The 17344-nt window shown below is 36.9% G+C and overlaps 1 protein-coding gene across 3 annotated transcripts in view; it reads right to left on the reverse strand.

Moving 5' to 3' along the window:
* Positions 1–17077, reverse strand: part of LOC5575919 (protein tamozhennic) — a 54229-nt gene extending 37152 nt beyond the window's left edge. Inside the window, exons 1-2 of one of the 3 annotated variants that reach the window (XM_011494788.2) lie at positions 16691–17077; positions 2067–2319 (exon numbers count right to left, since the gene is read on the reverse strand). In XM_011494788.2, the coding sequence (XP_011493090.2) occupies positions 2067–2193 (127 nt within the window). In that variant the 5' untranslated portion in view covers positions 2194–2319; positions 16691–17077. Of the gene's footprint in view, positions 1–2066; positions 2320–2411; positions 2437–2522; positions 2622–16690 lie in introns of those variants that run through there. The other 2 variants (XM_021843761.1, XM_021843762.1) reach the window with 2 other exon arrangements.
* Between the last annotated feature and the right edge of the window lie 267 nt (positions 17078–17344).

Below are 17344 nucleotides of genomic sequence, written 5' to 3' on the forward strand. Positions count from 1 at the left end.
CATACAAAATGACCAACTTTGATAAACTATATCTGAGTTATTTATGGACCGATTTAAATGAAATTTTCACAGAATATCAGGCATGACTTAACATATATTTTTGAGTGATTTTTCCAATCACAAGTTGAAAAGCAGTAACGGTTTGACTAAAGTGAATTTTTTGACGATTTTTTATAATTGACATAACTAAACATATTGAAAAGGGGCCCAGATAGCCGTAGCGGTAAACGCGCAGCTATTCAGCAAGACCAAGCTGAGGGTCGTGGGTTCGAATCCCACCGGTCGAGGATCTTTTCGAGTTGGAAATTTTCTCGACTTCCCAGGGCATAGAGTATCTTCGTACCTGCCACACGATATACACATGCAAAAATGGTCAATTGGCATAGAAAGCTCTCAGTTAATAACTGTGGAAGTGCTCATAAGAACACTAAGCTGAGAAGCAGGCTTTGTCTCAGTTGGGACGTAACGCCAGAAAGAAGAAGAAGAAACATATTGAAGGAATAGCTTCATGGTATCTTCAGCAAAGTTGTATATTTTGACGAGATGAAAAAGTTTGCTAAAGACAGTTTTTGTGTAGGGCTATCAGATTTTGAGATAAAAAGTTTTGAATTTTTCGTCGAAAATCATACTTTAGTCAAATCGTTATTACTAAAAAACTCGTGATTGGAAAAAATATTCAAAAATATGTGTTAAAATTCAAGTTATATCTGATGTTCTGTGAAAGTTTCATTCGAATCGGTCCATGAATAACTGAGATCTAGCTTTCCGAAATTGGTCATTTTGTATGGAAAATCGAAAAAGTTGCAAATGTTTTGTCCAATACTGTAGGTTCAAAGAACGTCCTAAGGGTGGTAATAATACAGTCTTTATATGAAAAATAACCTACGCCTTAGTTGTTTATTTAGTCTCCATGTCATATTTAAAGCACAATAGAGTTATTTTTAGAAGACCTCTCAAAGCACAATGAATATAATCAAAATTGGCAACACTGCTGTAATGAAATCGAGTTTATTTTGTCTTTGTATTACTACAAGGGATAGGCAAAATGATTGAGATAGAAATTTTTTTTACCTAAATTCAAATGCTCGAAAAATGGATGAAATTTGCTCGAAAAATGAAGCAAATTTGTTCAATAATTTATTTGGCCATGCATATTGGTCACCGGAAACCGGGGTTTGTTCCGGATATTCCGAGGTCATGTCCAAATCACGTGTTTTCTGTCGCTTGTATTTTTGTGGGGTGTGAGGTTCTATAGATGATTTTTTTATGATGCAAAATATTTTTTTTTTACGATTCATCACAATTTCACCATAGAATGTTTTCCTCTTAAATCGACCGTTTCGGAGCCAGTATTTTTCAAATAAATTGCATGCAAAAACTCATTCGCCATTTTCCAAGTTATTCTTAAGTGAAAATGATCGCTATTCGATCAATACTGAATCAATATTGAAAACATGTGTAAAATGTAAATGTAAATCGAAGATTATCGGACACCATTTCTTATAATTTCGATTCATTTTGGATAAAATTTGAGGTTTGTTGAACTATTCTGAAATTATTACCATACAAATAAAGAACGAAGTTCTTCATCTAAAATCGCCCTCTATCACCCCTTAAAATATAGACCCAGTAACACTCCGGGTGACACCGATATTTTCAAAACCACCGGTCATACATTCAAAAGTGGCTCATATTTCAAATAGCAGAACTCGAACAGCTTAAATGCCAAGTTGACTACGCCGAACATCGATTCTGGTTTCTTTACCCGGCACAGCAAGTAAAGAGCAAATATAATTGCTACTCTCTTTGTTGCTCGACTGGCCTTTCTTTTATCATGTGAGTCATCATCGTCATTATCGCGCAACGGTCTAAGCATATGTGTGTGAACAACACCGTACATTATCTTAACGATCGTGATGCAGTTATGAACGAGATAGATAACCGATCCTACTGGTTCACAATTATGCATATTTCACTTGATAGTGTGATTTTTCAGCAAATGGTGCGAATGTAAGCAATGCTTCTGTTAGTTACATCCTGTTTTGATAGTTGCTATTACTACATACCTTCTAATTGTCTCCTATGCTCAATCTTTTGCATCGACTCGTCCGCATCTAGGAACTTCCAGTGCACTTGTATAATTTCCTCCCACAGGGCGCCTAAAACGTCGTTCTGTTCGTAAACCGGTGCCATTGTATAGATTGTCGTCGTTCGTTGAATATACGTTTTTTATCACTTAGTAACTTCTTCGCTTATCATTTCTCTTCTAATGGGCATATTCACCAAACCACACTGTTAATACGATTCGCCATAGGGATTCTGCAACCAAATCAAACCAAGAGAAAATAATAATACCGATCAGAACTTCGTGAACACCAATTTAAACGCATATAATTCAGTTTCACTTTCACTGGTTTGAATGTTAACACTAATGTCTGCATCGAAGCGACGTTTCCCTCTATTCTAATTAACTATATCTTCCGATAGTGGTTCGATTTCTTCCCTTAACAATTCTGAAGTACCCTCTCACTAGTTAGCCCAAATATTTCAGCATTTTCTCGTGCTGTCGGCTATAAATATAATAAACTCTCCTCGCTGGTCTCTGATGCTCTATGATTCTTGTTGCAGGGCTGGTAGCGGCCAGACAACAACGTAATGCTGCTTTCACCTGGGTAGAAATATACATGGAAAAACTAGAACAACATAAAAACAAATTTTGCCATTAGACTGATTTTGATGACTCAGATTATTTTACGTCGGGCGATATATTTCGATAAAAAAACCTGTGAAAAAAATATTTGCGTAGTGTATTTTTAAGCCTTTCAAGAAAAGCTGAAAATATCATTAAAATGGCAATATGTGCTATCATATTGAAATATGTTATTTATTTGTTATTTTGAATACCACTAGAAACTCTTAGAAGCAAGATTTCCTAACCGGTGGTCCGCAAACCCCTGGGGCCGTGACGACTTCCAAACGTATCCGCGAAGCCATTTGTAAATAAGTGTAGTTTACCTTGGTTGATGACCACATTGTGAAATACTATCATTGTGAATATTTTGAAAAATCTAATAGTTTCAAAATATAACTTATTTTGTTTTCGCCAATGATGATGACGTACTTGCCTTGCCATCCTATAAATATGAGATTACAAGATTGTATTTACTCGGCTTTGCTTAAGTAGTTCTCCAATGCGAATTAGCAGATCAAACTAACATAGTTCCTAGAATTTAAGGAGAAAGTATCCAATATCGGCAGAAACAGATATGTTAGCCAACATTAAGTGTAATTGTGATAACATTGTGCTAAAAGATTATAGAAGTTTCAACAGAATATACCGTCCATATTGCAAGCTCAGTCCTTGGTAAATTTTGCCATTTTTTTTTGGTCAGAATTTTTCGCAAATTCCAAGGCAAACTATTGGCTTCATCGAAAAGCAAAATGATTTTTTTCAATGTTTCTACTATTGGCGGAATCTTCATCGAATCAATCAGTAGGATTTTTCGACTGGTATATGTAGTATTTAAGTATTGTGCAAAACTACTTGAAGATCTCGGGCGAACACTCCAGTTCGTTCGAGTCTCGGCGGGGACTACGACAAGGCGATGGACTTTCGTGTCTGTTGTTCAAACTTGCGCTCGAAGGTGTCATGCGGAGAGCCGGACTTAACAGTCGAGGCACAATGTTTACGAGATCCTGACAATTTGTTTGCTTCGCGGACGACATTAATATTATTGGGAGTAAATTTGAAACGGTGGCAGATTTGTTTATCCGCCTAAAACGCGGAACAAAAAAGAGTCGGGCTAATGGTGAATGCGTCGAAAACAAAGTACATGCTGGTAGGCGGAATTGAGCGCGACAGGGCCCGCCTAGGAAGCAGTGTTACGATAGACGGGGATACCTTTAAGGTGCTGGACGAGTTCGTCTACCTCGGATCCTTGTTGACGGCTGACAACAATGTTAGTCATCAGTAAAAGTCGTACCTTTTATGGGCTCCAGAAGAAACTGCAGTCAAGAAAGATTCACCCCCGCACCAAATGCACGATGTACTAAAGCTGGAAGGATACGCTGGGCAGGACATGTTGCAAGAATGCCGGACAACAGCCCTGTAAAGATGGTGTTTGCCACGAATCCGGTCGGAACAAGATAGCGGGAGGGGTAGATACATCAAGCTTCTGTAAATGCTTTTAAACATTGTTGATGGAAAATGGAATCTTCCGAACTAAAATTTCATTGGATTTTGGTAATATATTATTTTTTGGACGATGTTTATCAGACCCTTCTAATGTTCTTTTTGGGTGTCCCTGTCAAGGATGTCTATTGATTCATTAAATAATCTATCCATGAACTTTGATTTCAAGCACATGAATTTTAAGGAGTCCGCGGGATGTTTGAAGTACGCCAAATGGGGTTGCAGTTTAAAAAAGGTTGGGAACCACTGTCTTAGAACAACTACTGAATGTCAAATTTTGTTATGGCAGCATCCATTTATTAAGTAACGCTAAATTTGGAATTTTTTTTACCCCCTCCTCCCGTCCGTAACGCTTTTTGTACGAAAAAAATCAAATTTTGGTATGAGTTGTAACGCTGAAGTCTTTTCCCCCCACCCCCTAGAGCGTTACGTAATTTGTGGACAGCGCCTATCACAACTCATACCGCTTTCCTGTTATTTTATTTAAACTTGCCATTGGATAGCATTTTGTCTACCAGGTTAGTGACTGAAAAGTGACTTCAAAACTTCAAATTTTAGTCTAGAAACGAAAATACGTTCCTTATAAACATAGATTCAACCAATATAGATATTGCGTAGAATTTAAAATGTAATAAACTGCAATAATGGAGTATTTCATTACATTAGCTTCTGAGATAAGACCTAATGCCGTAAATGATTTGTAACTAGAAATCGGGCCATTATTATAAAAGGTAAGAAGCAACACGAAGGGGAAGATCGTGCCAAGATGTCGCATTCGATTTCTGACTCCTTATTTTTTTTACAAAACCAATATACGCTAGGCACAGTATATGGACACCCCAATATTTTCTGACAAATTCCCTATTTTATCAACATTTTATTTGACTTTAACTTTGCCTAGCTTCAAATTGTAATATAAGCAAGGCGGTGGAAGATTCTATTTCTTGAGCAAGGTTAGAAAATTCATATCTTGATGATTAAGATGTTTTTTTATTGGCAATCATAAATAGTATTGCATTCAATCAGTTCCATGAAAGTGTTCATTTTGCCTTGATACACCCTTACCAGCTTTGTTTACGACAGAATTTTCAATCTCGTGTTTCTGAGGCGATAGGAAAAATGATGATTTTTATCAACATGAAGAATGCAGCATTTTGTACATACAGTAAGGTGGGGCAAAAGTTCGGCCTTAGGAGTATAATCGAAAATTTCCAGAAAAAAACAATAGCTGTTGAAACAAAATAAATACCACACAGTGAACCATCAACATATTGGCTATAATTTCACTGGACAAACTTGTGTCAAAATATTTCGAACCAATTACGGATCACTACTCCGGACCTGATCCAACGGTAAGGATTCATTTCATCACGGGCGGTCAGAGCGCGATACGCGAGGCCACGAGGAGCGGAGGTACGTTGGCCCTTATCAAGGCCGCACGACATCAGTCGTAGCGAATCACTCTCTGAAGTAAATCGAAGGCCATCCGTCCAGCCGCCACCCACTGCGCAACTCTAATTTCGGGCATACCAGCACGGACTCATCTCGCTGTGAGTCTATCAGACAGCGACAGCGTTTTTCCTTCGCCGCTATTTCAACGAAGGATCTCGTCGCCATCGCCAGGGTTCCCGCCATTTCGAAGTCTCGACGAACAACAGCAGTAAGTCGACGAAGAGAAAACCCTGCGCAGGTATGTGATAGACTGTAGACATGGTCATGAACTAGCTAGTTACAATCCCGTTCAAACCCAAATCTTCAAGTCCAACCCGAATTTCAATAAATTGAAGATAATTGTTATGTTTTGAAGATCGAGTAGTTAACGTTTTATATTCCGTTTTCGTTTAATGCAATAGAGGAACTCATTCCAATTGCCAATAGTTTAGAGCGTTCAGCTGGGTTTTCCTGATTTTGCGCTTTAAATTTAGTTTAAGCCAGCGTCGAGGACCCCTGAGATTTAAGGTCAATAATAGTCGGCCAAATTAAAATCAACCGGTGGTCTCTCGAATTCGAGAGTGGCGTTAAAGCTATCGGTTGTCATAAGACCTCGAGCATATTCGCCGAACGGTTACAAAAGATAATTTGTGGATTTTAGGCAATTTGCTTTTTTTCTTGAGTGTATACATGGGTCTAACTTTTGACTCGCTAATTCGAACTTTTGCCCCACTATGGAAAAAAAAAATGTTTCCAAGCGTTTATGCAAAAACTAATACACCTTAAAGCATCCTTATGATAGGCCTAGAAACGCCCTTACATAAAATCTTGAAAAAAAATGTATCATTATTTTGTTCCATGCAATGAAGGCTTAATCAAAAATTACAATATTCACGTCGAAAACAACAAATAGCCACCACGGAGAAGAATTTATTTATGTTGAGATTACTATCCCATTGATTACTTTTACTTACGCACAAATAGTTGTTTCGAAAGAAAAACTATTTATTCCAACACTAAGTTTACCGTCAAATTAAATTGACACACTTCATTGATTCAGCTTTCCACTTGTACTTATTTCAATTATAGTCTTAATAATTATCAATAGCGTTAGCGTAGTTACGGTATACTTCGTAGATTGGATACTAGCTACATTCATGTCTCATTCTCATTCTGACTGCTTTCAGGAACAAGACAGGGGAGTATACCTTGTTCAAATCTTAAGCAAGAATACTAAAAGCATGAATATCGCTATTCTCGGCCACGTAAATTTTTACCGTACCTTGGGATAGGGGAAGGAAATGTTGATGTAGCACTTACTTAATGAGAGGCCACCGACTCATCGACACCCTCATAAGTGCTACGGAGTGTGAGGTTTGGGAAGGTATATGGTCAGGATTCGCCTAGAAAGCTGGCGATAGACCGTGAACATTTGTTGTTTAAGAGTTTTCAATTTAATCCGGCAATCAAGTCATGCATACAAATCTACTCACTTCTTTCTAACTTGAGAGATATGGATCAATGCATGAGTTCACTAATTTGACGGTTGAGCGGTGCTGTATTCACTCGTTGCCATAGTCACATAAATAACACGGCACCGCTCAAACGTCAAATAATGAACTCGTGCATTGGTCCATAGTGTAGGTGACATAATAACCGGCTCTCACGCAGGAGACAACGTATCAAGTCTACGTTTGCCGATGCGCACTTTGGTTTGATTTTTACAATTGTTGTTTTAATCAGGGAGTGAAATTATCGGTCACGACGATAATCATAAGCCTATCGCTCAAGTCGATTATTCGGAAGAAAGAGATGTACGATATTATCAAACCCAAGGTGTGTGCATTTTACTCTGTAGCCAGAGTAAGGTGTGATCACTTGGCGAAAGCGGCTAGGAGGCTATCTTTAATCTGCTGGCCGTTTTGTTTACAAACATTACTGCCTTGCCTGGATGTCTCAGATGTTTGTAAACAAAACGGCCAGCCCTTCCTCACCTACCCTGTCTGGTTTTCTCCAACTGAGCATAATAGGACACCTTAGAGAATTGGACCCGCCTTGATCAAACCCGACCAGCACTGCGAGAGTGTGCTCTCACGAGATCTGCAGCAACGAATTTATATAATCAACTTTTTATTATCAGTTTTTATATACCAAATTTCAATTTACTTTAAGTCAATTAAAATATATTTAAATTTTGACGTTTGTTAATTCAATAAAAAATATAGTTGTTAACAACTATACGGTATAGTTATTTTAGTTTCTATTTTTGCACGGATTTTTTTTACACGGCCGTGCAAAAAAGTGTCCATACATTTTTTCCGCCAAAACCTTATCTTTGCACGAAACATCGAGAAATGATGTTACTTTTTTTGCACGGTTTTTGAAATTTTAAACTGAAAACTTATTTTGCACGGTACGCATCCCCCGTGCAAAAACAGAATCGGGTGTATTGTGAAATCAACAATTTTACAGTTATCTCTAAAATAACCTAAAATTTAAGTTGATTCGACCGGTCAAATGATTACGAACACTATATTTTGTTCTTCGTGATAACTTTTCCTCATTTCAATAGTTTTTTTTTATGATACTTGGAGTGAAAGTCTCTGAATTGCATTCGAACCACCATGAAATTTATAAGTTTTGTTTTAAATTCAGCTAGAAATCTTAAGAAGAAACTCTGGCTCCTCTCGAACATTTGCCCTACTTTACTCTACTAATATGAAACTTGAAATGTATTGCGATTTTAAAGACTTAAGAATCATTTTCTTTATGTGTCTATAATGCCCTTAACTCAAGAGCAGAGAAACTCGTGGCGGCGAAATTCCTGTTCATGAGGAACTTACTGAATTTCATCGATATTTTTTCAAATTGAGCAGCCCAAGCGCAAAGGAAAGTAAGTGAGCTTTTGGTCGGTTTTGAGTTAAGTATATTTCAAAATTCTACTGTTGACAAGCTTTCTAACAGTATGTTTGATTCAATAGAAAAAATAACATAATTCATAGAATATTGACTGGATTATGTACAATTTGTATAGAATGAAAAATTGTTCAAAAACTTCAAGGTAAATTTTCTCAAAACTAGGGTTTTATTTCTAACCCCATACATTTTGTGTAGATGCAATGTTAATTTATTGTTTGATGTATTTTTGGATAAATTTGTGGAACTCTGGAGAAAACTTTCGGTTGTGATTATACACAAAATGTTGGCGGAATTCTCAAAAGATTCTGGTGGAATTCCTGGCAGAATCAATAATTTTAAGATCAAAATATATGTGGAATTTAAAAATTAGATAGATATCTATATCTTTGTTTAAGAGATTTGTAGCCCGAGACTGGCTCATCTCTTATTATTTAAAAATTAATGTGCAGTCAAATTTCTGTAAAATAAAATCTTTCTCCATAATAAGTAGCTTTAGAGCTCCATTTGTTTTCGACGAATTCGTGATATACCAAATCAGATAAATATTGTGCAATAGTTATTGTAAAATAAATCTATGATTATTATGGAAATCTACATTTCAACTGTTGAATTTGATTAAATTTTTTTACGCAACTTTGTTTGTACAAGTGTTTGTCACAGACGCGTTTTATTTTTTGTATAGAAAATTTGGACGTGAGTCCTGGAGTTTCTGACGGAATCCTCTAACATTTTTTGGTTAGAATTACTGAACTTTCTTACCTTCACCACACGTTCTGTAGGGATTCTTTCAAAAAGATTGTGAAGGTGCCTTTGGAAAGCTTACTAGATTGCTGTAGAAAGTGCTAGTGAACAATTTAAAGCAAACAGATATTCGTCAAAAACCAACGAAAAATACGTCCAAGATTATTGGCGGGACCCAAGTAATCAGATAGCACTCTAATTCGCATTGCGTGGCAATATAGTGCTATAATACAGCTGACATGCCCTATATTAGCCGTATAATAGCCCTAGAAGGCCAAAAAGGCGAATTAGCGGGCTAGTAGTTACTTGGGGAATAATTGTTGTATTATTTGGTGGATTGAAGCCTTACCACTTGGAACAGGATACCGGGTAAATAGGACTTCGAGAAAATCTCAACAGCTGAACAGTTTGGTAATGTAAATGACGTAGTACTTTTTTAAAATTTTCGGTGAAATATCAACTACATCTGTATTTATTACAGAATTAGCGTATTTTAATTTACCATGCTGTTCAACTGTAAAGATTACGGCAAATTTTGCCAGTCTGTAAAGTACGCTTAGTGTGTAAATAATCAAGACTTTTCTAGAGAAATTACTCTAAAAATATTTTTCTTGAGGAATTTCTGATCTTATTAAATCAGAAATTAAATCGGAAAATCCCCCAATAATTTTCTTTCAAGATTCTGAAATGAGCCTTTGTGGGTTTCCTTAAAAGAACTCCTGTACAAATTGGAGAAATCGATGGATACATAACTGGAGGACATCCTATTATAACACCTGGGAAGTTGATTAGAGTATTTAATGTAGAAATTACCACATGTAGTAGCGTAGGACCCAACAAACATTTTGGTGGAATAAAAGTTGAACAAATCGTCCTAAAGCAGATTTCAGCTGAATAAACTGTAGTTCAGCTGCTAATGTTACTTGGGGAGTACTGAAGTTTTTTTTTTGTGGGAATTCTTAAAGTATCAGTTGAGTAAACGCTGTTGAATGTTAAGGCAAATTCTAAGGAGAATTGGAAAACAAATGAATGTAGAAATCCCTAAGATCTCTGAATTTCACATAATTTTGCCCATTCAATCCAATGTTTAGTTTTTCGGTAGTTGTTAAACCAATTACCTAATAGAACTAAAAAAGAATACCTTCATTGAGTCCTTAGAAAAATTGCAAAAAGATTACTTGAATTATTTGTTGATGAAATCTCTAAAGAAATCCTGGTGATTCTATTTTAAATACTTGTAACTTGGATGGATGTTTGAACCTAAAAAATTTCTGTTATTCCTCGAAAAAAAAAACATTCCAGAACATTCTGAAGAGATTACGATAGAAATTTCAGGAGGATAAATATCGTCAAAATAAGCGTGGAAAATCTCTTGCAAGAAATGGTCAAGAAAAGCATTTTTCTTTGATCGCAGTACGCAGATGAAAAGAAATGTCAATTCATATGGAGCTCACTGTAGGAAATTTCTTGACCATTTCTTGGGCAGAAATTTTTACTTTTTTTGAGCGGAACAGCATACACCCGATTCTGTTTTTGCACGGATTTTTTTTACACGGCCGTGCAAAAAAAGTTTCCATACAAAATTTTTTGCCAAAACCTTATTTTTACATGAAACGTCGAGAAATGGTGTTACTTTTTTTACACGGTTTTTGAAATTTTGAACTGAAAACTTTTTTTGCACGGTACGCATCCCCCGTGCAAAAACAGAATCGGGTGTACTTAGCTTTAACCGTCTGTTGTGAGAGTTTGTCGATGACGCAAGGGATTGTTTTTCGCAGTCAAGTTTTCGTGTATTTTCAGTGAATTTACGATAAAGGTGCTATATATCTATCGGAATTGTGTTGTACGGTATACAAGGGGATTTCAAAGAATGTAGTGGAAATTGAGTGTTATTAATGCGATGGTCTAATCCACCGATGTACTAAATTCACTCGGTCTGAGAATTGTGACACTTGAGCGGGGCACGCTCCAGTATGATCGCCACGTGATCTGGACCCGCTCTAGTGTCAAAATTCTTCGACCGAGTAAGTTTAGTACACCAGTGGATAAGACCATAGTGCTTCGAAAGAAATATGGAATAAGTGAGAACAAAAGTGAAGAAAAAAGAAATGCTTTACCGCACATCAGTAGCTTGAAAATTTGTGCATGTGAGAGTGTTATTGCTTGGGTAGGAATGGATTTCGTTGCTAAGGTAATCCCGGACGTTACTATTAATACCCACGGTGTACTAAAATTAAGAAGGTGATATACTCCGAAAACTGACTGCTACTTGACGACGTCATTCCTATCCACCTCGAACAAATTTGCGAAAAAAATGATCTAGTGGTCCGGAAGGTATATGGTACGATAGGAGTGACGTCACATGTTTATAATGAAACTCGATATTTACATCAGTGAAGAGACTGCCTTGTTAATTTTTATGCCGTGTTAATACCTATCGGATGTGGAGTGTTTCGTGAAGCCCAAGCAGGACAGTTCGGTTTTGCGTCGTCCGATAGATTTAGCTCACGGTTTTGCGCATGTTTTCGTCGCCGGAGATTTTTTTTTTTTTTTTTCCTGTTTTGGAGCGTCTTGCTGGGTAGTGCTTCGTGAAGCCCAAGCAGGACCGTTTTTACATTCAGAAATGGAATAGTGAAAAGTGAAAAATGAAAAAGTGATTTGTTTGATTTGTGTCCTCAGTACTGTTGGTTTTTGGCTGCCCTAAGTTCACCGAACCATCCGGAAGTGACATGCAGCACATAAATTTAGAGAATCAATCCGGTGAGTTTGTTCCAGTATGATACTTTTTCTTTTGTGAGCCTTCCGGATCGTTTTTGTTCGCGTCGTGGAACTTCTGATCGTTTCTTGAACGGAAAATGTTATTTTCGGAGTTTGATAATTATGTTCAGATTGCGCATTCTGTCCGGGCGGGTGTAACGCAACTAACAATCGGTTGTGGATGCTTTTTAACTGTTCGATGACCCTGGAGGGATCGATCCTGCTTTTCGTATAATTTTGAGCAGAAAAACCGACTGTGTCCTAGGGTGTTTAGTTCGAACGCGCTTCCTTTCGTTTTTCGATTATCTAAAAATACAGTACCACCCAGTACAGTTTTTCAATGAGCACATTACAGTTTTTCAATAGGCGTGATTTTTTTTTACGCTTATCGTTACACAATCCGATGACCCTGGAGGGATCGGTTTTGCTTTTTACTGGTTGTTGAGCAAAAATATTACTGCACAATCGACAAGCATTTCGCGAAATACTATTTATACTATAAATAAGCTATTGTTTTCTCTTTTGATTGCCGGCATTCAAAAGATTAATTTGAAAACGCTTAAACAACAAATATTTATGGTCTATCGCCAGCTTTCTAGGCGAATCCTGACAATATACCTTCCCCAACCTCCAACTCCGTAGCACTTATGAGGGTGTCGCTGAGTCGGTGGCCTCTCATTAAGTAAGTGCTACATCAACATTTCCTTCCCCTATCCCAAGTTACGGTAAAGATGGGCGTGGCCGGGAATAGCGATATTCATGCTTTTAGTATTCTTGTTTATGATATGAACAAGGTATACTCCCCTGCCTTGTTCTTGAAAGTAGTCAGGATGAGATTATTAAAAAGAAACATGAATGTTGCTAGTATCCAATCTACGAAGTATACCGTAACTACGCTAACGCTAACGCTAACGCTAACGTGTTAATACCTATCGGATGTGGAATGATTGTACAAGGAGTATTGGTGAGTTCGCTTCATGCTATCAGTGTAGATGTTATTTTAAAACTTTAAATTTCATTAGCAGTGCTTTTGCTTGCAAAGTGATGTCACTTTTCCATGTCCATCTCTGTCTCAGTACAATACAATAAAAATTTCCTCGATTTAATCAACCATCACTATCCCTCTTTCCAAATTTGAAATAAAGATAAGTAAATAACAATCATCGATACTATTTCATGTATGCCATGATCACTACGGAATTTTAAGAAGCGAAAACACCCTGGTTTTCTTGATGGTGAGGTGCGAGACGCTATCGGCTATACTTCCATAACCTGTCACCAGATGTCGACATGTTCCTTTTCGTCACTCTCAAAAGATTCTACGCTGTATTCCTGAAGGTTATTGGTTGATAATATACTTAATCTAGTTATATACTTAATACTGCTATATACTTAATATAGTATTTAATATAGGTACTTACTTAGCGGCGGCATTGAAATCGTGACGTAATGCTCATTTGGATACAGTTTTTGATGATTAATTTGAATACAAGCTCCGCAGATTTACGGTTACTTTACTATATATGTTCCTGATAATTCATATATGAATTGAGACTTATTTTGGTTATTCTTGATGCCACTTCAATAGCGAAGTAGACATTACATTTGATTAAAGTATCAGCGAGGGTTACTCTTCCGGCCACAATACGAGTTTATAGTCATCCTAAGTATTTTAAGTTCGATTTGTATTTACTTCGTGTTGTGTTGTGTATGATTTGTATTTTCGTTGTATTCAATTGAATATTATATCATAGTGCATTATGCTGAACCAACCGTGAAGAAATGCGGAAAAACGGCATGATTAATCGTGAGAATCTATGTCTCTTATTAAATAAGTTTGCTCTCAATATAAGTCTATAATTCAACATGTTTTCCTAGAAATAGCGTCAAAAGCAAGCTGCAATTACCCTTTATAAACATCATTTTTTTTTTTTCAGGTTATGTCAGCTAGATATAATTTCATACTACTGCAGGAAGCCGTCGTAAACATACACATAATAATGGAAATCCTTTTAATTGCAGCAATATTAGGACAATCTTCAAGTTGTTGCATGTTTTCTGTAGTAAGATGTTATTTGGTTGATAATCTTATACTCAAAGAGTCTCATTTTATTAATTTATTATATTCTGGAGACGCAAATTGATCATATATGTTTGAATTACTATCCTATTACAGTGCTTCAGCTTCCAGGAGTATCATGGAATCAATCGGAGATACTAATTCAATCACTGCGCTTCATTTCCGGATTATACTTGCGAGATTGAAATCATCATATCCATCAATTAAATAATTTTAACATCCTTATAAATCATATATGAACATAATTTACATTATTATAAACATCTTTGCATATATATTTATAACATGTTGGGAAGTGGGAGGGTGCATCAGAGCGTCATTGGAGTTGCAGTTGGACGATGGCGTGGAGTGGGTTTCGCGTAAGTGTTTTTGCTTACGGGTCCGTCACGCCCCTTTTGGCCCTTCATACAACGGTATTATGAATACAAATTAATAATGGAAATTGGGTTTGCTATCCAGTGGAATCGCATGCAGAGCAAGACTCAAGCAAGGATAGTCGCTATCTACATACATACATACATACATACATACATTTCATCTGATCATCGAAAAGGACCTGCAAACGATATTTTAATTCATGTATTTTTTCAGGATAGATCAGCAACATATAATTGCAGGAAGCTTTATCTAATATTATTTATATTTCATTCAACGATTCTAGGTCAAATCATTGAGTTGTTGTATGATTTCTCACATTTTTTATATTGTATTTAATTTTATTACATAACAACCATTTAATTGAATATAACATGGGTGATATTGGGAGGGTGCATCAGGGCATCATTGAAGTTACAGCTGGACAATGGAGTGGAGTGCCAGCCGGAGTCACGGGTTGAAGTAACCGTAACATCCTTGTAGATGGGTTCTTCTATCCCAATAATGGATTTGACGCGCCCTTCTTATAACAAACCATCCCGTGGATAACTTGACAGCTATTGCGAATTTCATTATACTTTCCGTTGGATCATATTGTTGGAAGGAGATTCTCTATTACCCGCGGGTTTCGCGTAAGTGTCTCTGCTTACGGGTCCGCCACACCCCATTTTGGCCCTTCATACAATGGTATGTTGAATTCAGATTGATAATGAAAATTGACATTAAGTGGAACCGCATGCAGAGCAAGACTCAAGCTAGGATGGTGGCTACCTACATACATACATACATACAACAGCATACTTAGCTTTAACCTGAAAAAATTGAGCACGAATATTTCAAGAAATCCACGCAGAAGTCCATGGAGGAATTCATGGAGATTTCTGTAAAAGACACTTAAAAGAATTAAAAAAATCTTAGGAAAACTTGTGGAAAAATTATTGCAGAAATTCTTGAAGAAATCCTAGGATCAATCTTTGAAAGATTCTTTAGATTTGTGCTTAGCTTCTCTCCTTTTTATGAATAATTCTTTGAAGGAATTTCAGTAAAATTTGTTAGAGTGATTTCATTGGAAACCCTTGGAGAAATTCTTGCAAAATTTTGCAACCCTTGTAGGCTTGAGTGAAAGCTAACATATAATAACTCTCACCGCACAGAGAATACTAACGGGTTGTAATTATTTTTGTTAGTATACTCGTATACTTATTTAGTTTTTAAAAATGGCCAGAGGAACTTGGAAATGTTGCTGTGGCTAGAGTTTTTCCGTTAGGTCACTGGGTCAGATCGGGTAAAAAAGTGCATTTTTTGGACATGTTTAGTTATCTTTATTTATTTGCAATCATTTTAATTTCGGACTTAATTCCCAGAAAACCCAGCTATAGCTTTATTGGATAGGTACTAATCCATTTCAATTCTCGAAGATATTAAGAGTTCATAGTTCATAAAAATGTGTTCCCTTAAGCTTGACACAGATGTTTAGATACAAATTGATCGCTTTTTAATAAATTCCATTTTCTCCATTTCCATTCCATTTTTCTCAGAAAGATGTCATAGTGAAAAGCAAACTGTGAAATTTCATTAAGATTTGAACATGTTCCAATACTCTGAATTTTTTTTGAATATTCGTATAGAAAACGAGTTTGAAAACTTCACACCCCATTTTTTCAATGCCTACTTTTTACAGATGGGAATGACACGGCAGTATACGGGTTAAAAATAGACTTTTTAGAAACATGCATTTAAATAGAGACCAAGCCTCTAAAAGAGACCAGCTATCAGCCCTGTATTAAGTAAAAAGATACTTTAGTGGCTAGCTGTTGCAATACTGGCGTTTTAGTGACCGCAGTTCGAATAGTTACCAACCCACTAACTATGTAACTCGCTACCAGCCCTGTATTATTGAGCTAAGTGAAGTCTAGTGTAACATAAGAACATGACCAAACTACAAATCACGATTTTGTCAATCGAAACGATGCACTCAAGATCCATCGTCCAGACTCCACATCAGGATATCAGAATTGTGTCAGGAGAGATTTATTCAACTAAAACCCCAAAATTAGTGAAGCCATTGACCCACAAGATATCGTTCTTGACTTTTGACTCAAATCTATTTTCATTTGTATCGCTAGGTCTCTTGCTTCGGATGCTGCTTTTTTGGTAGAGGATGAGGTATTCTATAAAAAGATCTGCATTGGCACCTCCGCTTCTGTTTTCACTTCCGATGATCTTCTCTCCCGACACCGACAGATGAATATTTGGAACAATCAGAACACTGCTTTTACATCACACAGGAATCAATTCGATACGATCACGATCGCATAACAAAATACATTTTCGGAACCAATCCACTAACGTCAATAACCCGTTTCTTCCGTGCCGAATTGAACCCCGTCCGCGGTTCTGCGCTGTAATTTATTTTCGTATTACAGTTCCGGTACACCGCACTAGCACGCCCGAAAATCAAATGTTTTGCGAACCCGAACGGAACTTTTTTAATTTTGCGTACAATAATTTACATCGAAAGAGGAGTGCAGTTTCAGTCCACCATTTACAGTTTTTTTGCTCTTTTTTCCTGACAGCAGCGGAATGCAAAAATGACAAACACGAAGTGTTGTCATCGTTTTTGTTGTTGTTCATCAGAGTTTGCGTTTCTCGCGAGGATGCGTTTCTCCCGCGAGGGGTCCCGCAACGGTAACGAACACGGAAATTACTTTTTGTGTTTTTGGATCAGAGCGCATGGACTTATCCACGGTCTTCTTTTATCCTCGACTTTCTTTTTCTTTTCTGCTCTAAATGCGGGCAATGTTTACATAAAATGACATCCGGACCAACATCCGGACGACGAATGTTCA

Source organism: Aedes aegypti, chromosome 2, assembly GCF_002204515.2.
Source record: "Aedes aegypti strain LVP_AGWG chromosome 2, AaegL5.0 Primary Assembly, whole genome shotgun sequence".
NCBI classification, from domain to species: Eukaryota; Metazoa; Arthropoda; class Insecta; order Diptera; family Culicidae; genus Aedes; species Aedes aegypti.